General features: G+C 44.7%; 1 protein-coding gene across 8 annotated transcripts in view; it reads left to right on the forward strand.

Moving 5' to 3' along the window:
* Nucleotides 1–17,996, forward strand: part of RNF212B (ring finger protein 212B) — an 88,894-nt gene that overhangs the window by 23,309 nt on the left and 47,589 nt on the right. For 7 of the 8 annotated variants that reach the window (XR_003853169.1, XM_029582026.1, XM_029582025.1 and 4 more), the window contains 4 exons: nucleotides 796–848; nucleotides 1,650–1,724; nucleotides 13,064–13,179; nucleotides 13,324–13,384. Coding sequence is in view for 7 of the 8 variants with exons in the window: in XM_029582026.1 (XP_029437886.1) it covers nucleotides 796–848; nucleotides 1,650–1,724; nucleotides 13,064–13,179; nucleotides 13,324–13,384 (305 nt within the window). In the remaining variant the exon portion in view is untranslated. The remainder of the gene's footprint in view (nucleotides 1–795; nucleotides 849–1,649; nucleotides 1,725–13,063; nucleotides 13,180–13,323; nucleotides 13,385–17,996) is intronic. The other variant, XM_029582030.1, reaches the window with a different exon arrangement.

Below are 17,996 nucleotides of genomic sequence, written 5' to 3' on the forward strand. Positions count from 1 at the left end.
TGCAGGTGGTTTTGACTGGACCACTGGCAGCCTCCTGCCCTTTTCAGGATTAGCTTTGGTACATCCCACTGGTGGGATTGACCTGCCAGAATGCAAAGGAAGGAGAAATCACTATTTACCTGATAATTTCCTTTCCTTTAATGAGGGCAGGTCAATCCCAGACCCATCCTAGACTGCCGATGTTTAAATTATGGTTAGCCTTTTCAGGGCGAACATTGCAGAATGTGATATCTGCTCTTCGTTGAAGACTGGTAAATGGCTTGTGTAGCCCTTTAGTTTAAGGCATATGTTGCTTCTTTTGCCTGAACTCAGTGTTCCCGTTGGGTTGGAAGCATGAGTCGTTGATTCTTAATGATAATGTTCAAGTATAATCAGTTTGTCCCCAGGTTGGCTTTTTCAGAGAATACTGGTGGGCTGATGTTGGAGTGGGACTATGTCCGTGACATCAGCTTTTACTCTGTCTCCATCTGCTGGCAGAGGTGCATAACCCACTGGTTGAATTGACCTTCCCTCATTAGAGGAAAGGAAATTATCAGGTTAAGTAGTAATTTCTCCATAATTATCAATGTGAATGGAGGAGGCATTCCAAGATTATTTCCATCACTGCATAATGGGTAATGATATTAACCAAATAAATAAAACAGGTGAACTAGGAATAAAATCAATACAGTAAAGGAGCAGATGATCCTTGCACCATACACTTAGCCACATTGACCTGATGATCAAAGATAACCAAAGATGCCCAAGAGAGTAGAAGAGCTAATGGCTAACATGCTGCTAACTCTTACCTTCCAGATCACTGTGGCGTCTGTGAAACTGCATGCAAGTACCTTGCCTTATCAGACAACGTGAGTGACAGAGGGGGAGGGTACTGTGTATTACAGCCTGTATTCCTATTTTCTAATGAGAGAGGTTCTTTGCAGTCACAAGTTCAGAGAAGTTAAATGATGTGGTGGAGACCACAGCATGAGTCAGTGGTTGTTGTGGGATTGGAAACTGGGTCTTCAGAAGTTATTAGTGGGAATAATGGGATTGAAGTAGGATCTCTGGGTTTCACAGTCAGTGGCAGAGGCTTACATTGAGTTAGAGAAGCCATGTATCAGGGTGTCACAGTGAGCTGATATATCAGTGGGATTAGCTACTGAATCTAGCTCTCACAGTGAGCTGGTAGTGGTGAGATTGGAAAGTGGGTCTCCAGTTATTACAGTGAGTTGTTAGCAGCAGTGGGATTGGAAACTGTTTTCAATTTCAGGTTGCACTGTTATATTTCCATATCACAGCTGAGACTGAATAGGTGTTATTTGTAACAAGACTGATCTCTGGTACTGTTTCATATTCCAGAGCTTTTGACATATCTGAATATGCCCACTACGAGCCAAATATGTTTGTTGCAAAATACTTTCAGATGGTGGGAAGTCTCTGGGATGTGTAATTATATCCTTGCATTTCTCAAGACACTGAGCTTCAGAATGCCCTTCTGCCTCAAGCCCATACACAGGCTGTGAGGCTGAATGATGTAGGACATCATCTGGTTATGCCATAGTCTCTCATGGGACTGGCAATACCTCTTTTTTTTGTGGTCTTTCCCATGCAAAATATTGTAGCAACACCTTAGAACTGCCTCTCTCCTCTCCCCTCCATTTTCCCAGATGAAGCCACAGGAAAAGATGTACTTCAAAGGTTTGAAGGAAACAGCTCTAAAGTACTTCGATCACATTGCACAAGTAAGTCCTCCAGTGAGCCCAGCCTGGTGTGCCATGAAGAGACAGCTAGTAGATCACCTATTGTCTCAGGCTCAGCTCAGCAGATTGGTGGCACTGCACTAGGAATGCCATGTGAATTTAAAATGTTACATTCCTGTTCATACCCCAGATCAGTCCAGATGCATGGGTTTTGCCTCCCAGCCAGCAGGAAACAGAGAAGAAATGCTTTACTAACACTGTGCTACTTAAGATAGTGTGCCACCTGCAGTCTCTGTTTCCAGCAAATGGTAGAGGTGCAAGACCTGCAGTCGACTGGTTAAGAACATAAGAACATGCCATACTGGGTCAGACCAGGGGTCCATCAAGCCCAGCATCCTGTTTCCAACAGTGGCCAATCCAGGCCATAAGAACCTGGCAAGTACCCAAAAACTAAGTCTGTTCCATGTTACCGTTGCTAGTAATAGCAGTGGCTATTTTCTAAGTCAACTTAATAGCAGGTAATGGACTTCTCCTCCAAGAACTTATCCAATCCTTTTTTAAACACAGCTATACTAACTGCACTAACCACATCCTCTGGCAACAAATTCCAGAGTTTAATTGTGCGTTGAGTGAAAAAGAACTTTCTCTGATTAGTTTTAAATGTGCCACATGCTAACTTCATGGAGTGCCTTCTAGTCTTTCTATTATCCGAAAGAGTAAATAACCGATTCACATCTACCCGTTCTAGACCTCTCATGATTTTAAACACCTCTATCATATCCCCCCTTAGCCGTCTCTTCTCCAAGCTAAAAAGTCCCAACCTCTTTAGTCTTTCCTCATAGGGGAGCTGTTCCATTCCCTTTATCATTTTGGTAGCCCTTCTCTGTACCTTTTCCATCGCAATTATATCTTTTTTGAGATGCGGCGACCAGAATTGTACACAGTATTCAAGGTGCGGTCTCACCATGGAGCGATACAGAGGCATTATGACATTTTCCGTTTTATTCACCATTCCCTTTCTAATAATTCCCAACATTCTGTTTTCTTTTTTGACTGCCGCAGCACACTGAGCTGACGATTTCAATGTGTTATCCACTATGACACCTAGATCTCTTTCTTGGGTTGTAGCACCTAATATGGAACCTAACATTGTGTAACTATAGCATGGGTTATTTTTCCCTATATGCATCACCTTGCACTTATCCGCATTAAATTTCATCTGCAATTTGGATGCCCAATTTTTCAGCCTCACAAGGTCTTCCTGCAATTTATCACAATCTGCTTGTGATTTAACTACTCTGAACAATTTTGTGTCATCTGCAAATTTGATTATCTCACTCGTCGTATTTCTTTCCAGATCATTTATAAATATATTGAACAGTAAGGGTCCCAATACAGATCCCTGAGGCACTTCCACTGCCCACTCTCTTCCACTGAGAAAATTGTCCATTTAATCCTACTCTCTGTTTCCTGTCTTTTAGCCAGTTTGTAATCCACGAAAGGACATCGCGTCCTATCCCATGACTTTTTACTTTTCCTAGAAGCCTCTCATGAGGAACTTTGTCAAACACCTTCTGAAAATCCAAGTATACTACATCTACTGGTTCACCTTTATCTACATTTATTAACTCCTTCAAAAAAGTGAAGCAGATTTGTGAGGCAAGACTTGCCCTGGGTAAAGCCATGCTGACTGTGTACCATTAAACCATGTCTTTCTGTATGTTCTGTGATTTTGATGTTTAGAACACTTTCCACTATTTTTCCTGGCACTGAAGTCAGGCTAACCGGTCTGTAGTTTCCCGGAATTGACAATTTACTCCCAGGGATAGTTAGGTTCCTTAGGGGGCTATTCTCCTGGTCAGTGAGGACAAGCAGTAGATCGGTGATCCTTTGGTGCTTTAGTTGAAAGCCAGTGCTCTGGCTTCCTCATTCTCCTGCCTCTTCTCTCCTCCCATGCTGCCGATGGCCTATTCTTCAGAGCTCTGGACCAGGGTAGTGTCTTTTCCTTTCTTCTCTCTCTGTTTGTTGTTTTAAAATAAATAAATAAATAGATTTAAAAAAAATTAATGAAAGAATGATGCAGAAGGTCTGGAGCATGGCAATCGGCATATCAGCTCTGGATGTGTTTTGTTACGTCGGGGTGGCAGAGCTCCCATGCTGCCCTGACTGTTGGAAGTCAGCTGCCCAATTATGGGGGAAAGAGAGCTGCTTATGAGCGGCGCTGCACCACGTGGCACTAAACTTGCATCTGCTTCTGGTGGAGGGTCAGTGGATGATGCGGCAAGCCTTGGGATTGTACAGGTCCAATTTGGGAGACATTGAGGGCTGGTTGGGGGATCTTCCCCTGGTTTTAGCAGCACAGCACTTATCCTTTCACTGATTTTGACAGGGCTTCCTTTCTCCCTCACAGATTTGCTGCGGCTAAGCTGATCATGGTAACAGAATTTTAAAACCCTCCCAGGCAGGAGGAAGCCAGCAGGGAGGCCTGCTCTAACTCATGGGGCTGGATTCTATTACAAGTGTTGCGACGCCTGTGACTGAGCCTACAACCTCAGTGACCCTGTTTTCTGCTGAAAAAAGCCTCAGCTGGGCTTGTTTCTTCCAAAGTTGTAGTTTCAGTATTAGATGCATTTAGTTTCCTGATTTAAAAAAAGATCTCCTTTGGTTCTTCTGGGGAACTCTGGTGACTTTCCTTTCCTTGAATTGATTTAGTGGCATCCTGTCTAGAATGTTTCATCAGGCACAGGGAAGGATCTTGGAGGTGGTTCTATTAAGGGGAATTCTTTTTGGGGGCATGGAGTATCCAGAGCTGCTCCTTTCCCTTGAAGAGAGGGGTCACTGGCTGTGCTTACCCAGGTCTTAGGGGACCACAGACATGGGAAAGATTTAGAAGGAGAACCAGGATCTGAAGGATCAGATCTCCTTTTGTAGAAAGTAAGAGGATCCATAGGATTCTTTCTTATTACAATGCAGCTATGACCTTGGTATCCGTGGAACAGGTTACTCTGAATGCAGAGCAAAAATGGGAGAGAGCTTTGGTGTTGCAGCCTTTTTCATATAGTTGTACGGAGAGTCCTTGGTGTCTGCTTCAATTTGAAAAGAGCATAGCTCTCGAATCCCCAGGGCAAAATCTTGGGGCCCTTCTCCAGGAGGTTTTTTTTGGAGTTGCAGCCTGGTCCTTCCTAGTGTCAGGGCATACACAGAATTGTCATGGCATGGGTACGTTTGTACTGGGTTTCAACATCTTTAAGTAAAGGAGGAAGGAGCCTCTCTTTCATCTAAGCGGACAAAATGTTTGGAAGTTGTGGGTGCCCATAATGCGAACGCTTTGTATGACTTGCTGTGCACTTTTGGCCTGGAATTTGAGGTCTTTTGAGCAAAAGTCTCTTTGGGTCCAAGAAGCAACTTGGCAATCTTCCCTTCACAGGCAAGTGTTTGTTTGGTGAACACCAGAAACAACTAGGGAGGCATTTGAATGGGTCCATTACCCAAGGTTGAATCCAAGAAGAATGAAAAGAGCTTCCAAAGAAGTATCGGCAAGGCAGGGAATCCTCCTCTCAGAGGCAGGTGTCAGTCATGCCACATTCCTTTCTGGATTCCTGTGGCAGTTTCAGTACTGGTGCCGGAAAGAGAGCATTCAAGGCAGCACAGCTTGTCCACTCTTCTCCAGAGATAAGGGCAGTTGGCCCTCTTTTGCTAGGAGGGGATAAAAATAACAAAGGACCAGTGAGTCCTCATAGTCATCAGAGAAGGCCATTCCTTGGAATTTGCTTAGAAGGCCGTGAGGACTGTGAGTTCCCTGTGTGCTGCCCACACCAAATGAGAGGCAGTTTATTTCAACTTAGATTATCTACATCACCTGGAGGTGATTATGCCAGTGCCTTCAGGGGAACGGGGTGGAGGATAGTATTCCATTTAATTAATGGTCTCGAAGGCAGAACGGATTCTAGATCTAAGGAAGGTGCATGCGGCTCTGTGAGTGCCATGTTTCCGGATGAAGCCTCTACGTTCGATGATTGCAGCCATCCGCAAAGGGGAGCTCCTGGCTACTCTAGTTCTCGCAGAAGCATATTTACATATTCCTATCAGGAATTCCTTCGCTTCATGATGCTGGGAGAGTATGTTCATCTCATGCACTCCCATTTGGATTAGTGCCGGCATTTTGGGAGTTCACCAAAGTAACTGTGATCGTGGCCGTAATGCTATGAAAGGAAGACATTTTAGTGCATCCTTATTTGGACAACTGGATAATTCGGATGAAGTCAAATGAACTAGGTCAGCAAGCAGTTTGACTCATCATGCAGTTGTTACAGACCCTAGATTTGGTGGTGAATCTGACAAAGAGTAACTTGGATCTGGCCCAGTCGCTGGAGTACCTGAGCCCACTTTGATTCCAAGCTAGGCAGTGTTTTTCACGGAGGGTGCTGCTTGTAGTCACAGGTATGCTGGTATTGCAGCATCCCTATGGTCTGGGATTATTTTCAGGTCCTGGGTTCTATGGCATCTATGCTGGATCTAGTTCCCTGGGCATGTGCACATATGAGGCCTTTTCAGAGGACACTTTAGTTCCGATGGAACTCTCAGGCAGAGGACTTCCAACTGCAACTATCCCTGTGGGGTGAATATAGATCCAGTCTCTCCTGGAGATTTTTTTCTGGCTAATTAGGAACTGGAAATTGAATTGGAAATGAAAGGCGGGGGAGCCTTTTAATTAATGAGATAAATTGAATTGGAAATCCCGCATTGGATGGTAGTGACCTCCGAGGCCAGTCTGAAAGGCTGGGGAGCCATTTGCCAGTGTCAAGCGGCATAGTGCTAGTGAAGGAGGAATTGTTTGTTTCCTTTGATACCATCAAATTGGGCAAACCTGTGGGTAAGCAGACCCTCTCCTCCTGGTTAGCGGACTGTATTTCCTTTTGTTACCAACAGGCAGGCATTCCGCTTCAAGACCGTGTTAAAGCACACTCTGTCAAGGCCATGGCAACATCAGTAGCGCACCTACGCTTGGTGCCGCTTGCTGACATCTGTAAGGCTGCTACCTGGAGCTCTCTCTACACCTCTGCAGCCCATTATTGTTTAGACAAGGCTGGCAGACAAGATTCCATCCTCGGCCAGTCTGTGCTACGCAACTTATTTGCGAACTGAGGTACCAACATCCTTCCACCAACCAAATTCCACCCCAGTTCTTGTGCCTGTTGCACGTCTTTGGGTACATTTGGTGCATTGCTCGGGCATCCTCAGCTCGGTACTCACCCATATGTGAGGACTACCATCCTGCTTGTCCTGTGAGAAAGCAGAGTTGCTTACCTTTAACAGGTATTCTCACAAGACAGCAGGATGTTAGTCCTCACGAAACGCGCCCGCCACCCCGCAGAATTGGGTTCGCATACGATTTATTATTTTATTTTATTTTTCGCATGTACTTTTTACTATAAGACGAGTCTGAAGGGGGACCCCTGCTGGCTGCAGGGTTGGTGCTATGCTGGGCATGCCCGGTAGGTGCCAGTCAAAGTTCTGGAAACTTTGACAAATGTGTTCCGTGATTGTGCTCCATCCTGATGATGTCACCCTTATGTGAGAACTAACATCCTGCTGTCCTGTGAGAACACCTGTTATACAGGTAAGCAACTCTGCTTTACTATTGGGCCGCCTGATTAGTATCTCTTAAAACTTGGTTTGGGCATATGGAGGCATCTTGGCGACATCTGGAAAGATTGCAGTCAGATGTTGAGTTATCAATTTTACCATTTCTCCTGAACACATCCCCAATTCGTAGGTGGGTGTCTATAAATAGCCCTATTCTAGCACATACCTTGAAAATGTGGAGCCAGGTGCAGAGATACTTGGGGTTAAAAGAGGGGAGTTTTGCATCCTTAGTTCCTATTATTTATTTATTTAGTAACTTTTATATACCGACGAACGTTGGGAACATCTCGTCGGTTTACATATAACAGAACTGAGCAACAGGCTTTACAATTTTTGCGTAATTAGATAATTAAATAAGGAACATTCAGAGCATACAAATAACAGATTAGATTATATAAGTAAAATTATAAAAGTGTGATACATGAAAGAGGTTATCTAAACGGGGGTGGGGAGGGGGAGATTCTGATATATAGGGGTGGGGAGGGGGAGATTCTGATATATAGGGGGGTATCCACAATTAAAGGAGGTATATATACACGTGATTGGGAACAAATTTTTTATATATAAGTTTTTTATAGACAATATGTAGTCCTGATAAATTCACTTTATGGGGGGTGAGGGGGAAGAGGTAGTTTAGAGTAGAGGGAGGGGGTGAAAAGGAGGTGGAAAATAGGTGGGGGGAGAGGGAGGGGGAGAGGTTAGGAGTTGTAGGGGGTGGGGTTAGAGTGGTTGTGTGAATATAAGGGGTAGAAGTAATTGAGGAGCTAGGATTGGAGACCCAGGTCTGCGGGGGGGGGGGAGGGGGGTGAGAGTGAATGTGTGTATATTAGGTATAAGAGTGTTTGAAGAACCAGGTCTTCAGGTTTTGCCTGAATATTTTTGGGCAAGTTTCTTGGCGGAGGGAGGTAGGTAGCTTGTTCCAAAGAAGCGGGCCTGCTAGGGATAGGGCTCTTTCGTTTGTGGTGCGGAGTTTAGTAAGCTTAGGTGAGGGGGTGTGTAATGTAGCTAGATATTGTTTTCTGGTGGGTCTATTGCTGTTGTGAAATGAGAAGTGTTCTTTGTACCAGTGCATGTTCTGGTTGTGAAGAGATTTGTGTATTAGGGTGAGGGCTTTGAAGGCAATTCTAGATGCTACGGGTAACCAATGTAAATGTTTGAGAACCGGAGTTATGTGATCATTTTTGTGGGTGTTGGTGAGTATTCGGGCGGCTGCATTCCTATCTCCAGTAACTCTAATATATCGAGATTTACTTTTCCCCAGCCCTTAAAGACTGTGGTTTGATAATTTAGCTCAGCTTTTGGAGGATGGACAATTTCAGACTTTTGAGTTCTTGAGTCTGGAATTTGTTCTCCCTGCACATTCACATGTAAATTACTTGCAATTACAGCAGGTATTATCTACCGTTGTTGACCTTACACTTATAGTATGGAAAAATACCTTTCTGACCCAGAAGCCTTAGCAAAGGGTACTACTTATTTACTGGGGTATATTGATAGGAAAATTTGGGAATGAGACATCTGAGCATTAGTCCATAAATGGAATGAAGATCTGGGAGCATCCTTAAGTTCTTCGGCGTGGAAAGCAATTTGGTCAACACTGCGTTGAGCTTATGATATGTTTGCTTCACAGAACATATTGCACACCGATTTTCTATTCTACCTTGTTCCTAGACTATAGCACACAATGCTGGAGAGAATGTGGGGAAACTGGTTCCTACTTACATATCTGGTGGCACTGTCCAGGAGTCAGGCAGTTTTGGAATAAAGTAACAGAAGAGATAGCAGATATAATCTGTCTCCCTGTTTACATAGCACCTACTCGTTTATTGACCTGCTGGGAGGGTTCATTTATACCTCAAAAGCATAGAATTTTGGTTAGTCAACTATTACTTGCTGCACGTTTCACAATAGCCACCTTATTGGAAACGAAATCCTTGTATTAAATATTGGCATTTGCAAATATGCTACAGTTTGAAATATGAGCAATTTAAGTACAAAGCCATCTAGGGTCCTTTTTAACAGTACCATGCAGAACAATGAAATTAAGATGTGTCTCTGCTTCCTTTTCAAGTGATTTGACTAATTGCCATGATGATGTAATTCACTTCCTACTTGATTGTCTATACTTCTTCAATGTGATATATGATGTCAATTGATATACTCTGTATAGTTGTATTTCGTATGTTTGTATGTCAGAAAACTTTATAAATAAAAAGTAATTAAAAAAAAAAAAGGGGAGGCAGTGCAAGTTACACCCAATTTGTCTCTTGCTCTTAGGAGCATTGGTCCCAATTCCAGTCTTAGAGAAGTAAAGGAAGCCACTCGATTTACTTTGTGGTACCAAAGAGAGTACCTTCCTTTCTATCCTGGATCTCAAATACATCATTATTTACTTTAGTATGGAAACATTTTGAGGTTGCTGGTAGTAACTGTGAAACAATGGGAATTTCTAACGTTCTTGGATCTGGCAGTGGCCTATCTTCATATCCCGATGAGGGGGGATCATCAGAAATATCGAAGAACCTTTACCAAGGTGATGGTGGTAGTAGCAGCGGCTCTTCATCAAGAAAGTATTTTGGTCCAGTTTTATCTGGGCTGTTGGTTGATCCTGGAAAAGTCAGCTCAAGAAGGCAAGGTCACTATGTCCAAAGTAGTTCTGTTTCTTCAGGATCTCAGCTTAGTTGTCAGTTTTCAGGAGAGCAGACTGATTGCATACTATTGTAGACCTTGGAATATCTGGGAGCATATTTTTGTCACAGACATAAGCCCTTGGGCTATGGCATGTTTGATATAGCCTAGCGGGAAAACATACTAGGCCCACGCCAACAGCTGGTGGATATGCTTTTACTGGGACTGGAACTGTAAGAGCCCCGTTCTCCGCAGATTGTCAAGGTCATTAGTTCAGGGGGTTTTTATTGGTCCAGAGTCTGGTGGTACATGAAGATCCATTTCAGTTTTGTCTTATGGCTTGGCCTTCGAGAAGGCACATTTAGTTGAGAAGAGTTACTTCCAGGAAGTGGTGAGTAATCTCCTACAGGCCAGGAAGGTGTCTGTCCTTAGCCTATGTGAGAATATGGAGGATTTTTGAAGACTGGTATTTGAGCAGAGGGGTTTCACCTAGGAGTGCCTTGATTTGATAGATTTAGGAATTCGTGCAGAATGGTTTGAACAAAGGTCTAACCCTCAGTTCTCTGAAGATGCAGATAGTTGCAGTTGTCTGTTTTAGGGGTCACTTGAGGGGCACATCTTTATTGGTGCATTCCAAGGTTACTAATTTCCTTCGTGGCATTAAGCATATTTGATATAGGATATGAATTTGATCCTGATATTTCTTAAAGGTCAACAGTTTGGGCCTATAAGGAAGGCTTCAGTCAAGCATCTCACTCTTTCGTCAGTCTTTTTGGTGGCAATTTGTTCCACAAGCATGCTTCAGAATGTAAGTAATTTCATGCAGGGAGCCTTTCCTAAGTTTGTCAAATGAGGCAGTGTATATCTGAATAGTGCATTTGTTCCTTCCAAAATGATTTCAGCCTTTCATCTCCATCAAGTGGTCTGTTTGACACCTTCATTCCAGAAGGAGGCTTGGAAGGAATTTAGCCAGTTGATATCTGAAGGATTTTGCTTGAAAGTGACAAATTATTTCAGGAAATCAGATCATCGCTGTGCTATTCAGTGGTCCCAGGAAGGGTGAGGTGGCTTTGAGGGCTTTAATAGCTCGATGGATTATGGAGATTATAGGAGAAGCCTGTGTGAAAAGGGGTATTCCCCTTCCTAAGAGTTTGAAGGCTCATTTTACCAGGGTGCAAGCAGCATCTTGGGCTGAGCTTTACTTGATATCTCCAGCCAAAATTTGCAAGATGATAACTTGGTCTTCTTTGCATTCCTTCTCAAAGTATTATCACCTTGATGTCCAAAGCCAGGGAAAAGGCAGCATTTGGCTCAGCCATCTGAAAAGTGAGTTTGGCAGTGTCCTGCCTGATTGAGGGGTTAGCTTAATTACATTCCATGCATCAGGACTGGTATGGCTTGGCTGAAGATAGAGGATAAATTTACCTGATAAATTTCCTTTCCTTGCGTCCAGCCACACTAGTTTAGGATCCTCCCTAACTGCCAAAGTCTTTATCCTGTGTTGTATTTTGTTCATGGTTTATAATGCTCATTCTTTGGAAAGAAACAATTTCTGATCAGGTGAGTGCAACCATTGTGTTTCTTGTTGAGTGTTATGAATGTTGTTTTGTTGTTGTTCCTGAAAGCTCTTGGGTCAAAGGCAAGGAAGAATCTTTTTTTTTTCTTAGCCTGTTACATTAAATACTGACAGGCTGAGTGCAGCATGGGATCCTAGAAGTAGGGATGGCTACTTCTGGTCCTCAATAGCCAAAAACAGACCTGGTTTTCAGGATATCCACATGAGATAGATTTGCTTCCATTGCATGCATATTTATCTTACGCATATTCATTGTGGATATCCTGAAAATCTGGCTTGCTTGTGGTTCTCAAGGACTGGAGTTGGCTACCCTTGCTGTAAGGGTGATGTCAGCAAGCCTTTTGTTCTGTTTTCATCTGCTGGCTGGGAAGCATAACCCATGTATCTGGACTGGTCTGGCTGAACTAAAGGAAAGGAAGTTATCAGATTAGAGTAGATTTCTCCGTATAATGATAATAATACAATAAAATAAAATTAATGGTGAAGATCTCCCCAGTAAGATGAGCAGTCACATTCTTTCTTCCAGAGCCAAAGGGGATGGAACAACCAAAATGATAAAGGGGATGGAATAGCTCCCCTATGAGGAAAGGCTGAAGAGGTTATGGCTGTTCAGCTTGGAGAAGAGACGGCTGAGGGGGGATATGATAGAGGTCTTTAAGATCATGAGAGGTCTTGAACGAGTAGATGTGACTCGGTTATTTACACTTTCGAATAATTGGACTAGGGAGCATTCCATGAAGTTAGCAAGTAGCACATTTAAGACTAATTGGAGAAAATTATTTTTCACTCAACGCACAATAAAGCTCTGGAATTTGTTGCCAAAGGATGTAGTTAGTGCAGTTAGTGTAGCTGGGTTCAAAAAAGGTTTGGATAAGTTCTTGGAGGAGAAGTCCATTAATGGCTATTAATCAATTATACTTAGGGAATAGCCACTGCTATTAATTGCATCAGTAGCATGGGATCTTCTTAGTGTTTGGGTAATTGCCAGATTCTTGTGGCCTGGTTTGGCCTCTGTTGGAAACAGGATGCTGGGCTTGATGGACCCTTGGTTTGACCCAGCATGGCAATTTCTTATGTTCTTAACCTTAGGGGCGAGTATTCAAAGGAATACTTGCTCTGTCCAAATGGCCCTCTGTCCAGTGGAATACTGTCACTTTGCTGACTATGCAGCTGAGCGTTGTGCTGGATATAGAGCCACCAGGGCAGTTTTGATTGTTACAGAGAGAAAGAGTCCACATTCAGAGGGGCCTCCTGTCACTCCTCAGGGTTTTATGTGGCTGAAGGCCAGCCCTGACTGCTTTTATCACTCATATGTGGAGGATGTATACATGTGGGCGCCCATGGGTGGTGTGTTATTTTATATCTGTTGTCTCTTATGTGGAGTGCATGTTGTGCAGCGCGTTTATATGAGGAGTATGATATCAGCAGCTCCCTTACTCTCCTTGTTTCTCTCTTTTTATGCCTGTGGTGCATGATTTGTAGGGTGTACGTACAGTTTGCTCATCGTTGGATATCTGCATCTCCTCCTCAGGTGGCAAGTTTCCAAAAGCAGCAGACAGAGCGCCTGATCTCTTTCTATAAGAAGGAGTTGGCCGAGGTACAGGCAGCAGTACAGGAGGCTCTGCTAAAGATCAGCAGCCAAGACCGGTAAGCACCTACCTTCTCGGTGCCACACCCCTCTTCCTAACCACTTAACCCATTCCCCTCTTGTTCTATAAGAGTAGCACCATTTGTCCCCTAGCACAAACAGGCATATCTGAAGATTCCTTTCTTCCATTTCCCTCCACACAGTGAACTGAAAGCTCTAAAGAAGGAGAATGGAGAGCTGAAGTCTCTTCTTGTCATTGTAAAGGTGAGTAGCACCATTTTCTTGTTTTTGGGCCCATGTAAAGTCTAACCACATATTTGTGGGTCGCTATCTACCAGCAACCCACACCCACCCGAGGAATATAAAGCAAGCCCCTTCATCCTTCTCATTTTAATACCTATCAGTTTTGTCATGTTTAGATGTTCCTAGTTGTTATATTATCTAGGTTTTACTAACAGATTTCCTCCCCCATAATTCTGTCAGCCCTTTTTGACCTGAGAATGGTTTCCTACTACCAGCCATTTTCTTAAGGCTATCAGACCCTGGGCACCTGTTCCCAATGTGCAATTCTTGGTCCATGCTGTTTGGTACACCAGATGCCGTGTATTCCTCTTCCTTCGCTCCATCAGTCCAGAACAAGGATACAAAAAAAAAGAATATCGGCTCAGAAATCCTCTGCCCACAGCCTTTCTACCAGGACTCACCCTAGAACTGACCTCTTGCACTTTCAGAATCATGCCTTCAAGCATCAGGTATATAAGTACCCTTGAAGCTAGCATGCAGCTGGAAAGATCTGAGCTTGGACTCATAGTGTAGAACTGTGACAGTATAGTCATTCCCTGTACGTACCCAAATCAGTCCAGACTCTTGGGTATTGCCTCATTGCCAGCAGATGGAGACAGAGAAAGTTTCATTGACACTGTACATAACCCAGTGTGGCACCTGCAGTCCCTCAGTATTTCTCTGTCTCCAGCAGATGGTAGATGGTGTAAAACCTGCAGTCTAGAAAGAAAGAAAAGGTTAGAAGACAAGAACATTTCTGGAACTTCCCAGGGCCACCCCCCCTGGTTTGAGGCAGACGAGTAGGAGGTTGGTGTCCTTTCTGATAGCTCAGTCTGCATGTCCGTGGGGTGGACATCTTGTGGTCCAGATCCCTCATCCCCCTCAAGACAGTGGTGGCCCCTCCAGCAGTTCTGCACTGCAAGCGCAGTGGAGCAGGGAGGTATCCCTTTTATACGGTTTGTCCTGGGCTGGGTTGCTAAAGTTTGGCGAAAGGAGACGGATATAGCCAGTGGTCTGGTTCTTTTCTGATCTGCCATGTGGCCTGTGCTCCTGGAACCGGAACTTTTGCACCAAAGGAAAGTATTGGTTTCTATGTATTTTTATTTGTTTTCAGAGAGTAAAAATAAAAAAGATTAAGGAACTAGTTAGAGGAAAATGTGTAGCATCGGGGTTCCGGGGGGGGGAGGTACCTTAGCAGTTCGGGGAACTCAGCGCTGGAGTTTTTCAGCAGCTTCTCTGCCTGTGGAGGAGACTGGGTGTTGGCTCTGGGGTGCTGAGGGACTGTTCCTCCGCTTGTTGTTGAGATGCTGATGGTGCCACAGTTACGGGGAGGAACAGTGTGCGTGGGCGGCAAAAGCAGCATGGCATTCGAAGGCCTACATCAAACATGGCTGCACTGGTAGAATGAGCCTCGCGAGTGATGTGCTCTAATGCTGAGGCTTTCCCTGTCAGAGTGGAAATGCTGGCCATTTTTCAATTCCCTAGCAGCATCAGCGAGAGAGGCAAGGGAATCCCCTCCTCAACTGTTGCCGGTGGTTCCCTGTCCCTGGGAGATGCAGAGAGGCAGTTGCACCGAGGAGGAGTCTCGTTCTGGTAAAGGTCTTCTGTTGGTTTTAATTTGCTTATGTGCATAGTTTGTTTAGCGGAACATGTAGTGGGGGATGCTGGCTCTCGTCCCCAGTCTCCATGGATTTTTGACCAGTCGAGACCCGAGCTGTTGATTTTCGGTGCCGGATGTTGATCGGATCTGGGCCTAAACACACTGAAAGTGCAGGCAGGCTTTGCTTTGCCGCTTGGTAGGCCATGGCAGCAGTTTTCCAGTGTGTATAGGCGTGTGCGCGCATTCTCGTCGTGAGGCGGTTGCATGCACAGAGACCTGTGCCCATAAGACTGCGGCCTAGATTTGAGTGTGTACATCTGCCACCTAGTCTTGAGCACGAATTTGCGCAGGTACTTGAGCGCGTAAGGCCGTGACCTAGACTGAAGCACATATTTGTGCTCGTACTTGTGTGTGTACGACTGTGACCTAGTTTTGAGCATGTTTTTGTGCGTGTCCTGGAGGGGTGGGCGTGTACATCTGGGTGGCATTGGTGTGCATGCAAGAGGTCGCCTAGAACCGAAGTTCAGGAGAGCTAGGTGCCAGGGACGAACAGGTCCAAGTGCCTTGCTATCTGTGAGGCTTGCTATCTGATAGCAATTCATTCCTCACTCTCTCTCCGTTTGTGTAAGTGCTGTTTAGATGCTTAAAGTGATTTGACTACTACAGTTTTTGCCCATGTTGGGACATCCCCTCGGCCTATGGTATCACTGGAGGGGAGTGGAATGGGAGGTGAGGCAATGGTCATTTCTTTTCTCCCTTGTTACCAAGGGCAGAAGCTTCCCTGAGAGAGATTGGAGAGAGCAAGTTTGGGTCCTGGGCTCCGGTATAGATCCATTCTCGTTCTCATGCGTGGAATGTTTCCAGGCCCTGCAGACCAATGAAGATGAAGCAACCTACTATGTAGGGATCACGTGCTCGGGCCTTTCATTTGTCAGTCATGGCGGCCAAATGCCACAGGGAGGCTGTCCCTGGTAATGTTCAAGGGGATGTGGATAATGAGACATCGGAGGATTGCAGTGGGGAATTAGCATTCTCACCTGTAGAAGAGAGAAATTGCATATGAATGAGAGTCTCTTCGGACTCTGCAGGTTTTTCCTTTTTTCACAGAGATGTCTTGCTGAGTCTGTTGGCTCAGACCCTGAATACGCTTAGTGTGGCTGTAGGTTAACTTTAAGTTAAGCATCCTCTTTCTTTCCCCCTTATATCCAATTCAAGAGATATTGGATTTAAAGACAGTAAATGCGGCTCTTAGGGTTCCTCATTTCCACATGGAAACTCTGAGGTCCGTCATAGTAGCAGTACGCAAGGGAGAGTTCTTAGCATCTCTTGCTTTGACAGAGGCATATCTGCACATAGCCATCGGGTCACAGCACCAGAGATTCCTGAGGCTCATGGGCCTAAGGGAACATTTTCAGTTTCGAGCCCTTCCCTTCGGCTGATGACGGCCCCACATACCTTCATCAAGGTGATGGTGGTGGGGGCAGCCGCATTGCAAAAGGAGGGTGTGTTGGTGCATCCCTATCTGGACTGGCTTATTTGTGCAAAATCAGAGGACTTCTGTCAACAATCAATGCAAAAGGTACTGATGCACGTGAAGTTTCTAGGATGGGTAGTGAACCTAGCAATGTGCTATTCAGTCCTTTCAAACTCTGGAGTATCTGGGAGCTCAGTTCGTCATGCTGGCAGAGAGAGATTGCTGAAATTGCAGAGTCAGATTAAGCTTCTGCTAGAACTTTCAGTACCCATATATTTATAAATGATCTGGAAAGAAATACGACGAGTGAGATTCTTGTACCGGGATTCAATATTTTCAAGTCAGGCAGCTCACTTTTGTCTCGCAGCTTTGCTTCTGAGAGGAGACAACTAAGATGGAGGGGATATTCCGAAGCAGTTATTTCCATCTTATTGCAGGTTAGGTGACCTTCTACATCCTTGACGTATGTGCGAATTTGGAGGATCTTCTAGTCCTGGTCTGCTGTTGACAGAGTGAAGCTTCAGCCTGTTCAGGCTATGATGTTGTATATTTTGGCTTTTTTGCAGAAAGGTTCTCAAGGGACTGGCATTTAATTCTTTGAGAGTCCAGGTAGCGACATTGGATTGTCTCCAGGGTACTGTGCAAGGGTATCCTCTGCTAAGAACTTGTATCCTCAGGCGCGGATCATTTGTCTGTCTTGGAATCTGCATCTAGTCCTTAGAGGATTGAGTGAGGCTCAGTTTGAACCACTAAAGAGAGCTCGGTTAAGGAATTTACTCTTCAAGTGGTTTTCTTGGTGGCTATTTGTTCAGCCAGAAGAATTTTGGAGCTCAAGGCACTGTTAAGATCCCTTCCTACAGTGGTTTGATTTGGAGGTATCTTTATGCATGGTGCCTTCTTTTCTGCCTGAGGTAGTCTTGGTGTTCCATCTTAGACAGTGGAGCTTCCAGCTTTTCCGGATTTGGATTCCTCTGTGCCTCACATGGGGGAGCTTAGTCTCTTAGATGGGAGGCATGCATTATTGAGGTATCTAAAGGTCACTTATGATTACCATAGATCGAATCACTTCTTTGTAGATCGGATCAACTCTTTGTATTGTAGAGTGGTCCAAAGAAGGGCAGTAAGGCGTCTAAGGCTACAGTTGTGTGGTGGCTGAAGGAAGTGATCGAGTCTACTTAATTTCTAAAGGGCGCCTGGTGCTGGGGGTTTAGGGGCACGCTTGACGTGTTTTCAGACCTCCTGGGCCGAGACACAACAGGTGTCTCCGCATGAAATTTGCTGGGTGGCTGCTGGCAAGTCATTGCACACTTTTGCTAGGCATTATCGCTTGAATGTTGGGGCTCTGGCTTCCATGTGCTTTAGTGAGAGTGTTATATGAGCGGAACTCTCCAGGTTCCACCCGAGTTAAGGGGAGATTAGGTACATCCCAGGAGTCTGGACTGATCTGAGAATGTACAGGGAAAGAATAATTGGTTCTTCCCTGCTAATTTTCGTTCCTGTAGTACCACAGATCAGTCCAG

Source organism: Rhinatrema bivittatum, chromosome 16, assembly GCF_901001135.1.
Source record: "Rhinatrema bivittatum chromosome 16, aRhiBiv1.1, whole genome shotgun sequence".
NCBI lineage: Eukaryota > Metazoa > Chordata > Amphibia > Gymnophiona > Rhinatrematidae > Rhinatrema > Rhinatrema bivittatum.